This window comes from Odontesthes bonariensis, chromosome 3, assembly GCF_027942865.1.
Source record: "Odontesthes bonariensis isolate fOdoBon6 chromosome 3, fOdoBon6.hap1, whole genome shotgun sequence".
NCBI lineage: Eukaryota > Metazoa > Chordata > Actinopteri > Atheriniformes > Atherinopsidae > Odontesthes > Odontesthes bonariensis.
Window position 1 is genome coordinate 23,700,148 of NC_134508.1, and position 18,661 is coordinate 23,718,808.

General features: G+C 43.8%; 2 protein-coding genes across 2 annotated transcripts; one reads left to right on the forward strand and one right to left on the reverse strand.

Moving 5' to 3' along the window:
- Window positions 1-368: 368 nt before the first annotated feature.
- Window positions 369-6,565, forward strand: perm1b (PPARGC1 and ESRR induced regulator, muscle 1b). The gene is made up of 4 exons (XM_075461149.1): window positions 369-468; window positions 1,117-3,980; window positions 4,681-4,797; window positions 5,228-6,565. The coding sequence occupies exons 2-4, from the start codon at window positions 1,142-1,144 to the stop codon at window positions 5,314-5,316; spliced, it is 3,045 nt and encodes a 1,014-aa protein (XP_075317264.1). The 5' UTR covers window positions 369-468; window positions 1,117-1,141; the 3' UTR covers window positions 5,317-6,565.
- Window positions 6,566-7,428: 863 nt separating this feature from the next.
- On the reverse strand, window positions 7,429-18,490 carry rereb (arginine-glutamic acid dipeptide (RE) repeats b). The gene is made up of 18 exons (XM_075461143.1): window positions 18,272-18,490; window positions 17,301-17,349; window positions 16,307-16,431; window positions 14,978-15,077; window positions 14,780-14,878; window positions 14,049-14,129; window positions 13,792-13,945; window positions 13,587-13,673; window positions 13,292-13,485; window positions 12,960-13,121; window positions 12,544-12,654; window positions 11,243-12,354; window positions 10,739-10,943; window positions 9,944-10,646; window positions 9,718-9,858; window positions 9,455-9,629; window positions 8,387-8,421; window positions 7,429-8,268 (listed from the first exon to the last, which is right to left on the reverse strand). The coding sequence occupies exons 1-17, from the start codon at window positions 18,352-18,354 to the stop codon at window positions 8,388-8,390; spliced, it is 3,615 nt and encodes a 1,204-aa protein (XP_075317258.1). The 5' UTR covers window positions 18,355-18,490; the 3' UTR covers window positions 7,429-8,268; window position 8,387.
- Window positions 18,491-18,661: the final 171 nt, after the last annotated feature.

Below are 18,661 nucleotides of genomic sequence, written 5' to 3' on the forward strand. Positions count from 1 at the left end.
TATAACTAGTAATTTCTTTTGAGTTAAAGAGAAAATCCAGTTTGGTAAAATCAGTTCATCTATATACACTTAAATCACAGTCAAAGTGGAGGGGGTAAAACACTTCAATACCATGAGGAAGGAGGGGAACACCACACATTATGATTAAATGGCTAAATATTAGTAGCATGTAGTATATCATATTAGTAGCAAAGTATTCATCAGTTCCTGAATTTCTATCGTGGTATTATCTGGGTTTATCGTTATCATGTATTTTGGGGGGACTGAAATGTCATACCTCTGGTAATGGAGGGAAGGACGTTGGCACTGGCGGCCACATGTGACAGGATATACTACTCTATTTATAACAGTTCAGTGTGAGGGCCCAGTCTGACATATACAAGGACAGATGGACATCATAGCTGAAATATCCCCACAAGAAAACTGTACAGACACCTTCAAACTGCAGGATTTGTCCCTCTGCAGCAGGTAGGCTCTCCTTTAGGACTGGAACACGTTACAAAAACTGTTTGTGCTGTTAATAGTACTTCATGTCGGGTTTAAATTATGTTAGATAACGAAGACCTTTATTGACTTTCACATGAGAGTTTCATCAGCCTGTTTATTTTTATGAATATGTTTCGTGGCGATCCAAAAGAAAACATCAACTGTAGTATGTTGTCTTTCACCAATGGAATTCCTGTAGCTTCACTATTTTTACAAAGCAAAACAACCTGGTGGGTATGTTTGTTAAGCTGATATGTTGAACATGGGACAGCTGATTTATTTTTATTTTTTTCACATCAGATCATGTGACCTGCTTTCTACAAGCAGGGCTGGGAGGGGGTTGAGGTCTTGCTCTTGACCACAGTGCTCTGCCATTGCTTTGTTGCTCTGGGGTCGCTCAACTTTTGAACAGTTATAGGTCTGTGCAACTGTTTCTGGGTGGCAGGTGATAGCTGATGTTAAGCTTCAGAGAATGGCACATGCTCTAAATTTAGCTCTAATGTGTCGGTGTAACAAATATAACCCACCTAGGATACCAAGGGTGGACTGATTCCCATTGTAGGAAGCTATTTAGGGTATTTGTCTTATGCCAACCTACCACAAACTAAGTATACTCTCTTCCTTTATTAGACTGAAGAGCATGTGAGGTGTCAGAATGGATGATTTGGATCACAGCATTCACATTGCGGAGTATGACTGGAGCAGCTTCTGTGATGAAAGCGAGGACTGCAGTCTGCTGCAGCCGTCGCTCGCCTACCCCGATGACTCCAGCCTCAGTGATTCAGAGGATTCAGGAAACTCAAGTTCAGTCTTCAGCAAAGACCAACAGGAGACCCGGAGGAGCTCCGATGCTGACAGCAACACTGCAGAACAGAGCTGCAGTGGTTGTGCAAGGCTACCAGAGCAGCTTAACCCAAGTGGAATTAGAGAAACAGTGGATGATTCGGCAACAAGTGTGAAACAGTTAGAAATGCGTGTCAGCAATCCTGGAGAAAATGCCATCGGCACAGAGGAGATGGGTGATAGCAGTGCAAAAACACTGCAAACTGACCCACTAAATGTTCAGGATTCAGAAGAGACAAAAGAGCAGACAGAAAAAGGAGATCAGCAGACAGAAAAAGGAGATCTGCAAACAGAAAGTGACCTCAAATCCACCAAAGAACCTGACCCACTTTCCTGTTACCAAGCAGCACAGAGTGGGACTGAGCCAGACAACACAGAGAGAGCTGCGAGTGCTGTAAGACCGGAAAAGGAGCGCTGGTTTGTGACAGTGAATGATAATCCCAGACAACAGCGAGGGCATTCTGCCTCTTTGAAAAAAAAACGCAAACAAAAAAAACTTTGTGAGGGAAGTCGTACGTGCGGCCTCGAGCAGGAGAGCTCCCCTGAAGAGGGGGTAGAGAAGAATGATAGGCGTGAATCCGAGGAAGAGAGAGATGCACTATCAAACCAGACTGACAAATCAGGACATCCAAGTGATGAAATAAATGTTGCTCAGGTCGTTTCAAATTTGGCAGAAAACCTGGCAATCCCTCAGTCACTCAAAGAAAACTTCACTGAAGCACTGATCGACGAAAAATGTCAAACATGTGAGTCAGACAGTTCGGCATCCACACCACAACGGACATTTACACCCTCACAGCTGGAGTTTCAGCAGTGTGACAAGTTTGAAGACAGTGCTGAGATCTTCTCCATTCACAGTGATGACTCTGAGACCTATTTGTCAGCCTCTGAATCAATGGAGGAACTTCAGCACCCTCTTCAAGACCATCTCAGTGAAAACCCACGCTTGCAATGCTCATTATCTCTGCCATGTGACAGCCATGAGTCCAGTCTGACTGGGAACACAGACACTGACCCAGCACAGGAGAGACAGATGCATCCTTGTGGAAACCCTCCTTCCAGCGATGTAGCAGATACAAACTGTGAAGGTCACAAAAGCACCAGTGCTGGGCCCTCCATCACACTTCCATCTGCTGGCCAAGGAGCCACAGAAATACCAGATGACGACTCCACATGCAAAAATGACACAGACTCAGAAACACCTGGAGCCCAAACACTTCCAATTAATCTTTCAGCATCTGCTTGCTCTCAGGGAGACCAGCTTGCCCCTCTCCCTGTTCCTGATTTGACTGTGGCACTTTGCCGTGTGGCTGACAGCCCAGAAACATATGCAAAAGCTGCTGGCCATGCCCGACCCGTTTATGCCATTTCTGCTTTTTGGGATGAAATGGAAAAAATGACAATAAATGACATTTTGCAGCTCAAGATGGGTAGAAGCTCACCACTTAAACCAATGCAAGAAACAGTGACGCCAGATGCAGACGCCCTTCCAACAAAGCACGACCCCCTTACTGGCCCTGTGGAGTACAACTTGTCCGACAGCGGCCTAATGGACACTTCTGACACTGCAGACTCGGACTACTTCACACAGACTGATGAGTCCAAGCCGGATCTCTCGAGTTGCGAGTTTTCCAATTCGGATTTGGAGGAAGAATACTGGCAGTTTGTTAGCAACAGTAGGAACCCCAGCCCCGAAGGTCTCAGTAAAAAAGAACAAAACGACACCTCTTTCTTATCACATGAGGATGACTCCACAAGCTCAGAAGGAAGGGACACACCTGTGCCTCTTGAAGACTTTGTGGGACAATATTTGGACAGTCAGGAGAACCAGACTTTGGCCTTGTGGCCGAGAAGGATGACAAAAAGCACCAGTATGTACAATGTGCGGGATTTCAACACATTTTTGCCGACTTTACCTGGTAATGATGGCGGCAGTTTGACTCTCAGCAGCCACCTGCTTCTGGATGTAAAAACTGATCTTATAGAAAGCAGCAGCCTGCAAACACTCATTTCGGCATCTTTTTCCAACACAGACTTACTAGATCCAGATTACTACCGAATATCCTTCCCGGAGATGTTTGAATACTTTTTCACACAGGATAAAGCAACCACTGAATCACGTTTTTTTACTGTCTATGATCCAGAGGACATCTCAGTGGCTCCTGTCTTTGACTTCAATCTCTGTACGCTTAAGGAAGACGCATCGTCCTCTTCTCTCCAACGCAGTATAGGGAAGCCCATCCCTATTTTCTCCTGCTCTCATCCTACTGTCAGAGAGCTCACATTCCCAACACAGAACTACGTTTTGAGTGCAAACTGTGAAGAAGTGGATGAAATCTCTCCAATTAGAGTCGTGTCTCATTCTTTTATCCACGCCGGTCCACATAGATCCTCAGCAGCAGCTGTGGGTGGATCTCGCAGTTGGAAAAGTTTGCCGTCGTTCTGGAAGATACGCTTCCGTGACAAAGGCAGCATCTGGTGCAGAGGGTCCGGTGCCCAGATGTTCCCAGCTGAGACTGAGGAGATCCAGATTAGGAGAGAGGCCCCTAAAGTAGCTGTGCTCAGTGAAGGAAGAGTCTGCACGGCTTATTCTCAGGTGTACAGAGAGCTACAACACCAGCAGAGGATTTTGGAAACTATTCAAACACCAAGTGAGTATGTGCTTTGACCACATGAGGAGAAAAAAAAAACAAAGCTGAAATGTACAGCCCATTTAAAGAATAGATAAATAAATACTATTTTGCAATGATAGAATCACTTTGAGAATAGTAAAGAAACAAAATGGAAAATTGAAAAGCTTTTCTTACTTTTTACAAAATGTGTTTTAAAAAGGTTGCTTGATTTTAAAAAATAAAGACTCTGGTGAAACATCTGCTGCCATCCAGACAAAGTGTTTTTCAGATGAGGTCGAGTTCATTTCAGCAAGAAATCCAACCCCGTCCTGCACGTATTCTGACAACACGGCTCCACAGAGACCGCCGGCTACACTGACCCGTCTGCTCTCCAGATCCCCCGAAAACACCATGAATCAGAGAATATGAAAAAAAGAGCTGAAATCTTACATCAAGCCAAGGACGGAAACATGTTTCACTATCAAAATGAGTTGCGAAACAGAAAAATAAACCCTGACTTTTTTAGCAATGTATTGTTTGTCATCATATTCAAACTGACCAGAGATTATTTTTATAAAACAGGACATTTCTAAGTAGCTGCATTAGTCGCGTTTGGAAAATGTTCAGTTAAATACAACGTTTAAATGACTTGTAAACCATTGTTTTCATTCATATTTGACAGCCCTCCAACTTAGTAGAATGAAAGATAATCTTTTGTCCATGTTTTTGTCTCTTTCAGAACAAGAGGGCATCTTCTCCACAGTGAAGCAGTCAGATATGTGCTTAGTCTGTATTGCTTTTGCTTCTTGGGTGCTGACATCGTCTGACCCAGAGGCCGCTGATGCCTGGAAAGCAGGTATGAATCTTCTCTTAAATCACTCTGACAATTTGACAACATTTAGTCTAGAATACAACATTAAAATCCTGAAAACATCTAGCTAGTAAAATGCCGTGTTTTTCTTTTTTTCTCTTGATCTTGTTGATAAAAGGAGTACAGTAACATTCTTTTATTTTCATCACACCAACTTATGATCTCTTCCTTTTACATTAATAACCTTGATGTGCTCAGTGCGTGTGACAGCAGGAAAGCCAAGAGTGCTGTTTTACTGCTGCAGATTAGCGTGAAAATGGGAATTTGCTCATTCAAATCGCAATTTATAGAACAGCATACTGTAATGTTGGCATGAAACGTGAGAAAGAATTAGCGTGACTTGCACAAGAGCAAAAGGTCAAATCTGTCGACCTGATACCTAATTCAAACTAACCTTTATGGAATGACTTTTCAGCTCTATTAGCGAATGTGAGCGCTCTATCGGCCATCCAGTACCTGCGGCAGTATGTGAAGAAGAAGAATCGCCCTCCAGATGACCTCTGACATTTACACACACACAAAAAAAAAGTCATTTCCAAACATTTTCATGTGGGTCCATCCAAAGAAATATATCCACTATACATACTGTGTACGGTATACATATTCCCTTGAGCCTGAAACTAGATGACATGTAGATTGGAATTTTCTGAAATGTCTGTTGTGTTGAATGTCTCCGTGCCATAGAGCTTCACTGATCCAATCCAATCCGGATGAATAACAAATGAAAAAGTCACGTGTTCCTTCATTCCACTAAAGTCTGTTTGGGACGCATCCTATAAATACTCACAGATGCACCAAACACTCCTGTTTGACTGACATTTGCAAGCTAAATATCAAAGTAAAAGAAGCTAAATTGTTCTTTAAAAGACTACAGTAGAAGCGAGGGTTTATTAGATGCTTAGGATTTCTGTCCCCAACAGGAATGTGCCTTACAAAAGCTTTGACCGAGTCTGCGGTTCATATTTCTTTTTTGCTGAAGACTTTTTTCTGTTTGAATGGCTTCCACAAGAGGACAGGGGTAAAAGAGCAGGCTGTTGTTTTTAAAACAGACTACGCGGTGGTCAAAGAAAATGTACGATTAGAGCACAGATTAGAAAGATTAGCCTGAAAAATCATTTAGAAGTAGATGCTTTTTTTTTTTTTTTTTTTTTTTGGTCTTGCTTCCAAATGCAGTAATCCATGCACGACCGCTTGGATTTGTGTCAGGACTTCAAGCTCTCTGACTGAGAGCCCCTGGTTTAAAATGCTGTACACCAGCAAATGGTCTGCAGTAAGACTGGAACGTTCTGCAGTGAAACTGGTTTTAAGCTAAGAATTTTCTCGAGAGCAGCTTGTTCCACATACAAAATGTAAAAATGGGACTTTTTCATTTGTTCTTGTTGTCTCAAAAGCCTGCTGCTGCTGGAATGATTGTTCAACGTGTGAACATCAAGCAAATGATGATCGTTGTCACAGCACTTTTCCTTAGACATGACTGGTTTTAAAAATTGTTTTTCATTTGAACTGATGTAATGCAATAAAACCACGAATATGTGACTTCTCTCTGTTTTAATGAGCGCACACAAAATAACACATCTCCACAATACAGTTATGCCCAGAAATACTTGGTTCTCTGACACCGTGACAGCATATTTAAATCACGGTCATACTGAAGACGGGCAGACTCTCAGCTGAAATGTGTAGAAAGTTTTCAGAATGACAGCTCCTGAATGTAATTGGATGAATCAATTAAATGTTCATATTTGATATTTACCTTCAGTCTAAACAATGAGTCAGTTTCCTTCTTTGTGGCACTTTGCCAAGCCTTCACTGCCTACAGTTTTTGCTACTTCCACCTGTAGTTTGATGTAGCGTAATGCGATTATTAACATTTTCATAAAGTCATTCTGATCCGTGTTGATATTACTTTCAACGCGCTGCTCCAGAAGAATGTTGTTCCAAAGCTGCTCCGGTTAATACTCTCGTCCAATCTGTTTTTGTTTTTTTTTCTTGGTTGAGGCTTGCGAGTGCTTTGCTCTTCACCGCGAGCCCTACCAGAGCACTCCGGTAAAGTCATGGATGCGTTTTGTTTCGGGCAGCCTGAAGACGACCCATTAACTCACACGAGTTAACGGGTCTTTTGATCGCGTGTAGCCAGGCCACAGCTTCCACGTGGAAATATCACCGTTGTAATTAACTCCAAACCTTTTACCTGCTTAATTGATGGAAAAGGTCGTGGAGGAATAGTTCACATCTGTCCATGAAACAGTCATTTGTATAAGATCATCTGAGCCTCAGAGAAAACAAGGTTTTTACATATTAAAAAGCTGTTGATTCATAATATCCTCAAATTAAAGCTGGCAGTCCTTATGTAACTGCATAGCATTTCCATAACCAACTGTGTGTATTCTCAATAGTTATTTTCTATGTAAAGAAAGCTAGAAATGTAACATAATAGTTTTTAAATGTTTTTTTTTTTTTTTTTTTTTACTTAATGCTGCAATGCTCTGTAGTTTAAAAATGTTATGACAGTGATTCCAACGTACGATTGTTTTTAGGCTCGTGGACTTTCTGAATGTGGGATTATCTGATAATTCAGTCCACATTTTTCTTTGCGAAAATTAAGAGAACGAGGAGTAAAGCAGAAATATTTATTGAAATAAATATGCTGTGGATACAGTTTGATATCATATCACATAAATACTGAATTTAGGCAGTTCTTTTTAAAACTCCATTAAAACAATTAAGTTTCACTTCCAATTAGGTCATTCTCCCCCGAAACAAGGTAATACACTTTTTTATTTATTTAATGAAACTCTCCATCAGTCGAGGCAGATCAAGGTCCAAATCCTTATCACACCCCCTACTACTATATAGTGTTTTTAGTTGATTATTTACTGGTCTCGTGCTGAATCAAGAGTCAAATGTTCACATCTACAGATATATCAATAGTACTCATTCATATAGAATATTGTGAACATATAATATTTACAGTCTCAAAAACGAAGGAGTAAAAGCTTCGGTTATACTGTCAAAAGATATCTTGATATATAAAATTTTAGAATTTAAACAAATATTTAGCAGACATAGGGATAGATCCAACCTCTATTATGCTTTCAAAGCCTAACGCCACGATGGAGCTTGCTACTATAGTTCTGTGAAAACTGAAGGGTGAGTCATGCTAGGTCATAACGATCATCCACACACTGGTTTAAATGTCATTCTGTACAAGAAAATCTTTTTAAAAATCATTATTAGGATATTTAAAGTTAACACCAAAGTCCTTTTGTTTCCACATCCTCTTTGCAAAAGTACACGACTGCATATGAAACAGTTAAAGAGTTGGTTAGAGAAAAGCCGTCGCATCTGCAGGCGAGTGTTCATCGCGTTGACAGTAAAATTAGTGTAAATTCTTCAGCAATAGGAAAATCTCTGACAGTTTCATGAAGTGCCGCACAAGGATCCACAAAATTTTTTCTAAAATATATTAGCACAAACAAACGGAAAAAAATTAAAAGACACACAAAATATTCTCTTACACTTTCAAAAGTACACAGTATTGATTCTTAGAGTAGGATTTCAGAGCATGCACCACCTCAAGATGGCTTGTCACCTTCTTTCTTCAGACGGCTTAAAAGACAAACACAAAGGTGAGTGAAGACTTTGCACAGCATATTTTACCGAGTTTAACACGAGTTTGACTTCACATTTTGGCTCCATTGCGGTGCGGCCGAAGCAAAGGAGAAGGCCTGCAGGCTCAACAGTTACATTAACCTTCATTTCATTTCAGAGGGGGCAGTGCAGCTGCTTTGACATGCGTGTAAAAGCAGTTTTAATAAGTCTTTTGATTCTCAACTTGAGGTGTGTGCAAAATACATGGAAGTTCATTGTGATCCATGATCATCCAGGTCATGGCAAATCACAAGAGCTTGAATAAGAATAACTGGACTTCTACTTGGATCTTGAAGACGTTTCACATCTCATCCAAAAGGCTTCTATAGTTCTGAACTAGATGGTATTGGGTAAGCTATGATGCTTAGCTAAGAAGCAGAGAAGGTTGTTAGAGTCACATGTGCCTGAAAGGGCGAGTTTGGTCACAGGAACCAAGGTGTTAATGGTTGAGAAACTGCCTGGGGAGGAGAGACGACGCTACAGTGTAGGTACTGGGAGGTGGAAGGTGATACCCGAGAACTCCTCCTGTGTTTAAAGATGTTATTTCCATCTTGTCATGTTTAACATTGATGGCTTCCTTGACTCCATACTCAAACCATATGTATTCTCTGTCCAGAATGTGAACATTACTATCCTCAAAAGAGTGTCCCTTTTCCATAAGATGTAGGTGCACTGCTGAGTCTTGACCTAAAGAGGTGGCTCTCCTATGTTGTGCCATGCGCTTGTACAGCTGTTGTTTGGTCTCTCTGCTCCTCACTGCACTGCATACGCGACACCTCTCAGTTTTTGTTTGGGTGTTTATGTCCTTCGTGTGAACCAGACACTGTGTGAGGGTTTTCCTGGGTTTGAAGTTCAGTCGCCCTTATTCAAGCTCTTATGAAAATACATGGCATTTAAGATGCCAACACAAATTAGGAGACGGCAACCTCCCTTAAAACACTAAATAAATAAATACAAAAACTGTGACTCACAAAACATTAAAAGAGCTCACCTGTAGTAATCTTCCTGACTGGGTAGGGGGCCTCCATGCATGTGATGCCCATGAAGCCACTGCTGCTCCATTGCCATCCTCTGCAGCTCTGCAGACTGAGCATGCATTGCCTGGAGCTGATGTGAGGCCGACATCTGAGGGATCGGACCCTGCAGCTCTCGTGGATACGCAGCTCCTGTGGAAACCCCAAAGGTAGAACAGAGCGGGTTGAACCGGCTTGTGCGCACAGGAGTCAAGCTGTAGTTAGAGTTGAGATTACAAACCGAACAGTGGGTGGCGCAGCAGCTCATGATCGTGTGGAAGATCGTTGAGTAAAGGATTAGGAATTGGGCCACCGGGGAAGGGGAATCGGGCCAAACGAGGTCCCGTTGCCATGGGATCCACTAAAGGGTGTGGCCCTGAACCTGTGTGAGGAAATGAGACATGAAGTAAATGTGACATTTAATCATTTTCGATCCTCCCGGTGAATCACTGATCAGTTAGCTTCACCTTGACCGAGGGGGTCCTGTTGGTGCAGGTGGAGGTGGGAGTGAATGTGAGAGTGTTGGTGATGATGTGGCGTCACGTTGAGCATCTGTAGCCGGGCAGCGGGATCGGTCGCCACAGAAGCCATCCTCTCAGCGTGAAGCCGCTCTGCGGTGAGTCTCTCCGCGTAACTCAGTTCCGAGCGTAGCTGAGGCCCAGTCAGCACCATCCTCTCCCGCTCCATATGGTTCAGCCCAGGATGGAAGTGAGCAAAAGGGTGAGGAGGCCCAGGTATATGAGGAAGACCCAGTGCCCCGTGTCTGGCAAAGTGCTCCATAGGGTTGGCTGAGGGGTGCAAGGTTTCCATGTCTGGAGGTTTGACCTCGTAGCCAGGCTTCATCCTCTCGCGGAGCTCTCGCTCTCTGAGGTTCCTCAGCTCGCGCTCTCTGAGGCTGGGCTCAGCGCTGTACAGGCCAGGCATGTGGTAGGCGAGCAGGGGGTCGCCAGGGCTCAGGGACACAAAGAATGGATGGCTGCGGTTGTTGGGGGACATAACATGAGGTCGCGCAAAGTCACTCAGGGTGCGCAGGGCCGATGCATCTGGGCCAATGTAGGGCGGCACGGCTGCTACGGTGGTGGGCGGCTGCTCGAAGGAGTGGCGTCCGTGGCCATGAGCTGCCATTTGCACCTCGCTTATGCGACAATCATGGGAGGAACTGGAAGCTCTCTAGAAGCAAACACAGAGCGTGAGATAACTGAAAGATGTTTGCGTGAAAGACGTTTAACACACATATCAAACAAAGTGAATATTTCACTCACAGCGTTTCTATCCAACTCTCTTTCTCTCTCCCTTTCTCTGTCTTTCTCCCTTTCACGTTCTTGCCGAGCGCTGAGCTCAGCGTCTCTCCTGGACCTTTCCACAGCCTCCTCCCTTTTCTTGGCCAGTTTGGACGACGACAGCGGTGTGAAGAAAAAGTCCGTCCTTGCACATGAATTGTAGCCACGATCCAAGTGTTTGATAAACCTGAAATGAGTAAGATTTATGAGCATGGGCCATCAACCTCCTTTATACAAAATCATACAGTTAAAATATGTGAAACATTATGACACACAGACGTTGAAGATACTCCCAAATACAGTTATTTCATATCTATCAGTGGTAACTACATCTTTACTTTCTGTTTGAAGCCAATTGTGAAAAAATGAATCTGCGTGCTTTCATCTTTTTAAAAACTCAGTTGTTGCTTTTCTCAACAAATGATAGAAAAAAATTTTTTATATGGATTCTTGTTATATTTTACATAACAGTGGCTTTAAACATACCGTGCAGACTGGCTGGCATGGCTTGCCATGTTGACAACAGTGGGCTCTGGTGAGGGACTCCGGGCTGGAGATGACGGGCTCTCGGGCTCCTCTATCTCATCCAGCGGCTCTTCTTTAATCTGAATTTGTGATCCTCCTGCAGTGGCATTCGCCGGCTGTCTGACAGGAAGGGGTGGGAATGATGGCTGAAGGCTTGGGACGGGGCCAGCTGAAGAGGATGTGACAGAGGTGAGAGTGTGTGAGGCTACAGCTGGTGGGTGGGAAGAAGTCAGGCTCTTTCCAGACTGAGTTTGCGCCTGAGAGATCACAGGAAGTTGGGTTGGAATTAAATGTGCTGGCAGAGGATGCGGCATGAGCTGCAGAGGAGGAGGAGGGGCACCCGGAGGATGCTGGTTGGGCAGAGAATTGAGGGGCTTTAGAGCAGGAGGAGGTGGGAGATTAGAGGGCATCTGAGGGAAAGGTGCAGTAGACTGGTGTGGCAGCTGTTTGTGTGAAGGTGGAATAGGGGTGGTGGGAGGAGGCTTGATCTGGGGAGGCTGGGGGTGTTGCGCCTCCTTAAAGAAGGGTGGGGGACGCTGGGGGGTCTGAAGTGACGGGCCATGTGGCTGTGCAGAGTTGAGAGCAGGTGGGATGTGAAATGCTGGAGAAAGAGGAGCGTCCTGACCCAGTGTTGACGGTAGAGGCCGCGGGCCAGACAGAGAGTGAGACACAGGCTGCACTCGGCTGCTCACCCCTACTATGGCAGCTGTTTGACCAGCAGCAGGCTGAGGGGGGTCTGGAGAGGGTGGAGGGGGGCTCTGAGCTGGATCAGCTGAGGGCATGCTTTGCGGTGGCTGAGGAGCGATGGGGGGAACCTGAGAGGGGAGGGCCTGTAGGACTGGTGTGTTAGCCAACACAGCAGCAGGGGCAGCAGGCTCGGATGGGATCCCATTGGGCTGAGCAGAGGAGTCGGAGTCACTCTCGTTGCCCTGCTGAGGGCTGGAAATGCTAGGAGAGGAGCTCCGGTTGTCCTGATCAATGTCTTTGGTGTCACTGGTATCGTCCTGAGCGCTGCGGCTTTCTGAAGAGCTTTCCTCCTCTGCCTCAGCCTCTGAGCGGGAGCCCTGCGAGTCCTAGAAGAATGAACAAACCTGTTTTAGGTTGTCAAGCCTTAAATACCGACATCGTTGTTATACAAAAAACCAGAGTAGCATTTGATGAGCTCTAAAAAAAAAAAATTGGACTCCTAAAATCAACATTAAAAAAAAATAAACGTCACATCTGTTTGCGTAAAAAATGTACTCGTGTGGCTGTTCTCTCACCTGTGTTTTGGGCCTTTTAGGCGTCATTTTTTCAGGCTCGTCTGGCTCCAGAGCAGGACTTTCCCGTACACGTTTTGTTGTCTTTGGCATCGTCACCTCCTCTTTTATTTTCTGCAGAAAGAGCATAATTACACACCGGTGTTAAGTATCAACAAAACATGAGGATAATAACAGAAATCTTTATCAACGAATTAAGGAACGGCAGCAGAGTTTAAAGAGGTGAAACACCTATAAGTTACACAACAACTTATAAGGCCGACTTATAACCTCTTTCCACAAAAAACACAGTAGCTGACTCCATACATACAAAGCTGTGGAAGAAGCAACATTGTACACCCAGCAGTGACAGCATTTGTGAGGCTTTCAAAGCATTTATAAATTAGGTCATTCCTCAACCGTGCCTATTTGCTGTTTACCTTGTTTGTTTTCTTTGTGGAGTCGTTCCTATTATCTGCAGAAGATGATCTCAGGGAACTAGAGATTGCTCCACTTAGAGAGGGATGGGTATTAGACTGCTGATCCTCCCTGGTTGGGGATCCTGTGAGCCTCCTGTGGCCACTTCTTAAAGATGACAACTGCTGTAAAAATAAGTCACCAGCAAATAATGTTAAAACACTAAACAGCGACGACGTGTTTTCAAATAGGTTTTTCTTTATCTTGCATCTATTTAACAGTGAAATTGTATCCGCACGTGTCATTTTTTTTTTCCTATGAATAAACATTATTCATGTTCCAGCCTCGGGCTTACAGGTGCTCTGCTCCGTCGAGTCCTCATGCCATGCTTGCTGTTCATCTCTTCTTCCGCTTTAACGGGTTTGAACATGAACGAAGCGCTTGCAGACTTAGGAGCCGGCGTCAGACATCCGTGTTTGTTCTCATATGTGCGACAGGCCGTGCACAACAAACGGTTGTCTCTCCCAGCCTGGTGCCAATCCTTGGAACCTATTTCAAGGTTACAAGGAGCAAAGGTTTTAGGTACGAGTTTCCAAAACCCTTTGGAGCCCTTTTTTCACGCCGATATCAGGTTCAAAGCTAAAACTCACTAGTTGTACCACAGTGGCCGCAGCTCTTTATTTCCTGTTCACTGTCCTCACTGTCAAGGTCATCCTCACTGGCAGAACTTGCATCCACTGCGGAGAAAAAAAGCCAGCTTACACATCAGAACCACCGCGTCTCTGGATCTAACAACTTTTCGTCCAATCGACAGAGACAGCACAGTATTTCTGAGAAACATCAAGAGGAGCTCACCTGAGTAATTTCGAGATGTTGCGTTGTCGGGAGCTGGCGCAGATCGAGTCTTTGCTTTGCGAGAGGACGGCTGCCGGCGCTGCTGTCGATAAGCTCTTGTTCCTGCGGCCTCTGGAGTTTTCTTCCAGTGGTAATAGAAAGTGATCAGCTCTCCCTGATGACAAGGGCGTAGATTTTTTGAATCAACTTTATTTCCGAGAGCGCTGATCACGAATACGACAGCAATGACTTTCATCCTAAACTAAACATGCACTTACAGTCTTTTTGCTGGGCAGGAAGTCTTTACGAATGCGAAAGAAATTCTTCCCGTACTGTCTCAGGCCTTTGATGAAGCGTTTCTGTTCAACCATCAAATAAAATTAGGTGACAGTGATTATGAAAAATCTTTCATCATTTTGACACAATTATTAAATATAAACTGATCTGATGGGTCTATTTAGTTCTTATGCTAATTAGCTTTCTCTTGGACTTTTTAGGTGTTTAGTTGTACTTAAATAAGCAGAACAATTTAGAGAAAAGCGGCACAGGAATACTGGACCTCATCCATCAAAAAGAACAAATAACGTGCACTCCATACTGATCTTTGCTCTGAAAGTCAAGAGACAAGTGAAGGAGAGACATTTGAGAGGTCTGACCAAAGCAGCTTAGTTTAACCACAAAAGTTGGCAAGCTGGCAGTGGTCTGTGTCAACGTCAATGCAAGAAAGAAACGAGTGAACAAAAATAAATCTAATTTCCCTAATCCTGATCTACTGGTCACCAGTCGTGGCCAGTCAAATGGAAAACTGGCCAATCCTTATCATCTGCTGAGCTACTGACGCATTCCCAGGAAAGGCATTAATAACTATAATGGAAACAGTCATTATATAATACAACTTTTCACATCCACTTCCATATTTATTTGCAAACTTACTATTATGCCGCTTTGGAAGAACTCTTCAACCCTACCCTGAGTCTCCGTGCTTAGTGCGTAACAACAAAAATCTCACCACATCGTCCTCCGACCAGCATTTTTCTATAAGCTTGGGTAGTGGCTTCTTCACCAGACGCTGGAGAGCTTTTGCTGCATCATAATGGCTTGCATGGAGCTAAAGTAAAAGATCAAGTTTTTGTACTTCTGCATTATTATAACATTATAACTTAACAATACTGCAAAATAAGGACACAATTTAAGTTGTGCTCCGCACCATGTTGAGAGCGTTGAGTGTGGTGTCATCGCGGGAGGCTGCTAAGCATCCATCCTCGGTGGATCCACCGTCACACATCCCCGCAAACGCCGCCATGCTCCTTAAAAATGAAAACATACGCATGTTATTAGATTCAATAAATACCAAAGAAGCCTTTTGAGACTTTCGTGAATAGAATTTGCAGTGCGATTCTGAAATGTTTAATGATGCAGGACCTGGATTCTAGAGTAGAGAACCAGTGCCGTCAGTTATCGTACAATTAAAGCATTAAGAAGACGATGGTTAGCTGGGGTGGGACAATGCCCCGTCCCCTTAAAACTGTGATACATTTCAGAAACAACAAAAGCAGACATATACCAGGCACCTTAAAGCAGGGCTCAGTAATATGGGGTTTGTTTACCATGCAATACACACCCCAAAGCTGTAGGGGGAGCGCCGTAGAAAATAGGCGACAGTCTAGCCAGACTGTCGTAAACCCACCAGAGGCAATTTACGGTTTATTTTTCAAGACACTGGCAGAGAGTTGGAGAGGGGGTGTGTCTCTCAGGCTACCTGGCTCGGCTCAGAGCCCTTTACGACCTGCTGTGAAGCAGTAGTTCTCGGCTCTCGTGTGTCGCGAGACTTCCATAGCTAAACAAAGCATGCGGCGCCACAGGCAAAGTTGCAAGCGCTGTTTCGGGCTAGGGCCACCAGATGGAGATGGAAATGTCACCGTTTTCATCGGAACGGGTCAGCCAAGCAAACTGATGATTGCCAAGCAATATTATGACCATGAAAAAGTTGCATAGCATGTCTTTAAGAGCAAGACAAACAAGATAATTGAATTCTCATTTTGAACTGATATAAATGCTGAGAAAGGAATCTGTCTTTACAACCAGAGAGAATAACTCAGCCCACACTTTGGCTGGGACGGAGATCTGTAAAGTTAAATCTGGCGTGGATGAAATCTGTGTTGCTAGTGGTTTTTTTTAACTGCTTTAAAATCTGACCTGATGAAAGTTTTATTTAAAATGTTCCACGTGTCGTACAGCCAGCTAACACAGCAGCTCGACAGCAGTGGCGTCACCACGACCAGACCAATGTTTTGCATGTACTTCCTCTTCTGTAGCACTTTTACTCTTGTTTTTATTGAGTATGTACAGCGACAACATGTTTTTACCAAAAACAGCACTGCAAAGACCGAAAACTGTTCAAATGAGGACATTTGAGGATGATTAACGGCATCAAACAGTTTTTTTTAATTTATTCTTCAATGTAAATTGTTTTAGTTTTACACCTTTAAAAAAATTTACAGGTATCATTAATTATCTATTAAGTGCAGACACTAACCTGGCCGCTCTGAGGTACATGAGAAGGTCACAATCATTGACTCCAGGCGTCCACATAAGCTCTTCCTTCTCTGTTTGAGTCTGTGAACCAGATGCAGGCCGTGGCTGCAACTCTGGGAGTTTGGCCTGCAGAGAAAACACATCAAACAACCCTAAGCAACCATGCAGCCAACAGTCTTAACACAACTCCTTTGCGAGACACTGAAAAAGGTTGATTAGCATTTCAAAAACACCCTGACAACTGAGAAAAACACATTTTACTTGAGTCATTGTTGGTGTAATAAACGAGCAATCCTCGTTTTTCCTAATCCTGAAACACATTTTGTAGGCTGTCTCACAAATCCTGTCTTTCAGTGTAGATTATGCATCTTAAGTTAAACCTTGATGCTAAATTAAACACTCTTGCACCAGTAATATCTGGGCTGGTTCCTGCAGGCTTTTGAGCTTGTTCATGTAAGTGTCTCATATGTTACAATGATTATGAACAACATCTATTATTAATGAGGTGTGGTTTGATTTCACTGATTGATTACATTGATTTCAGACTCGTCTTATTCCAGTGATGCTATAGATTGGTGAGGGGGGTTCAAAGTCTAAGGTGGGTCTCCCCAGTGGAGGCTCAGTGAATGGATGAACTCATCATAAGTTCTATTCTGGGAGTTTTTAAACTGTTCCCCCCCCGAGTTTCCAAGTCATAAAAGTAACTGTTTATGCATTCAGTGTAGCACAAATATGTCAAACAGCAATGTGTGTTTATCTTAGGTCGCTTGTTAAGTGTGCATGAGACGACCAAACCACATCCTCAAGCATCCGAGGATTTAGAAACTTTAGAAACTCCAAACTTTATGATGGGGGAGGCTAAGTCTCCTGAGACTTTGAAAACCCCTGATTTGAGATCCATCAGACCCTCATCAGTTTCTACATTTTGTATCATTCTCGTGCAACCGATCATAAAAGTTTTTATAACATAAAACAAAAGTTGCATCAAAGTGTACCTGATGACTTGGTCCCACTCTTATCTCGCCCTGTGTGCTGTTCAGGCTCCTAAAATTGAGGAAACAGACATCAAATCTGTCAAATCTATTTAAAGAAGAAAATTCGTTAGCCATATTAGGGTTTCAATATAAAGGTAAAGAGGAGCAAAAAACACGCTGAACTGAGTGGTTACAGTGTGTCTGCAGCATAGCTAATTAACGTGTAATTAACGCTGTGGAGTCCGCAGACAGACGTAAGATCAATATGTGTTTGTGTAACTTGTCAGAGCGGCTACCCTCCCACAGACTGCACTGATTTCAGCTGCGGAACAACCTCCCGCCCCTCCAACTCCGTGAGCCAATCTCAGCTGACGGTTCCTTGCATTACATGAATGAAATCCGACGCTACAGCGGCCGCAAAACACTGTCAATCAATCATGCAGGAGCTGCTAATTTTTACGGTCACCATTACGAGAACAGTGTGTGCCTCTTTCGGAGATCACAACGGGTTGACAGTAACGTTTGCAGAATGCGCGCCTCACGTAGTTAACCTCAGCTAAAGAGTGCTACCACTAATAAATATCAAGGTTAGCATGCACTACATGTTGACATACATTAGCAACGAGCCATACAATTTCACGCCAAGCCCAAGGGATAATTAACAGGAGATTCGTTAAATGTGTGTGCCAACTACACTTGACGATCTTCTAACACAATTTAAACCGTGTGTAAATAAATAAGTGTTAGTAACATTACAGCGACCTGTGAGGCGTTTTGCCAGCAGGAGCTGCTAGCTGCTAACGAGGCAGTATGAACGGAACGCTGTTATTTGGCTAGCTAGTTAGCCACACACGAACTTCGTGACCACTGACACTCCGACTATTTCATGTAAACGGCTCTAAAAGTGAGGCTGCAGGGCACCAGCAAACACACGGGAGATAACTAGTGCACTAAGTGCTGCATAAATGCACACGGTAAGTTATTGAAGTTACCTGCGCGGACTGAACAGGTCGTCCATGTCGAAGGATGTTTGGATGTGGCTTGTTGACACTACGCAGCGCAGTGGGCGATACATACACACACACACACACACACATACACACTCTCACACACATACACACACACGCTAACTATGCGAATCCTCTATTACATGGCTATTCAAAATGGAGGCGGTGTTGTGAAGGGACTGGCTCTATCTTTTTTTTTCTTCCCTTCCCTCTGTGCAATGACCTCAGCAACCACAGCTAAGCCTTCAAAGTTGTCTGGGCGTAGATAACTGAGCATGTGCCGCAAGCTGCTGCCGCCGCTGCTGCTGCTGCTGAACAGGCGGCCATGAACCAGCCACATCACACTGTGTGTACCGCTGCGGTCATTAATTATTA

Excerpts from the sequence above, each read along its gene's own strand:
- rereb (XM_075461143.1), bottom strand. The coding sequence starts at position 18,354 with ATGTATCGCCCACTGCGCTGCGTAGTGTCAACAAGCCACATCCAAACA. Across the intron at positions 14,879-14,977 it reads CACTCAACGCTCTCAACATG|CTCCATGCAAGCCATTATGA; the intron begins GTGCGGAGCACA and ends CTTTTACTTTAG. Across the intron at positions 13,674-13,791 it reads AACATCTCGAAATTACTCAG|TGGATGCAAGTTCTGCCAGT; the intron begins GTGAGCTCCTCT and ends TTTTCTCCGCAG.
- perm1b (XM_075461149.1), top strand. The coding sequence starts at position 1,142 with ATGGATGATTTGGATCACAGCATTCACATTGCGGAGTATGACTGGAGC. Across the intron at positions 3,981-4,680 it reads GGAAACTATTCAAACACCAA|AACAAGAGGGCATCTTCTCC; the intron begins GTGAGTATGTGC and ends TGTCTCTTTCAG. Across the intron at positions 4,798-5,227 it reads CGCTGATGCCTGGAAAGCAG|CTCTATTAGCGAATGTGAGC; the intron begins GTATGAATCTTC and ends ATGACTTTTCAG.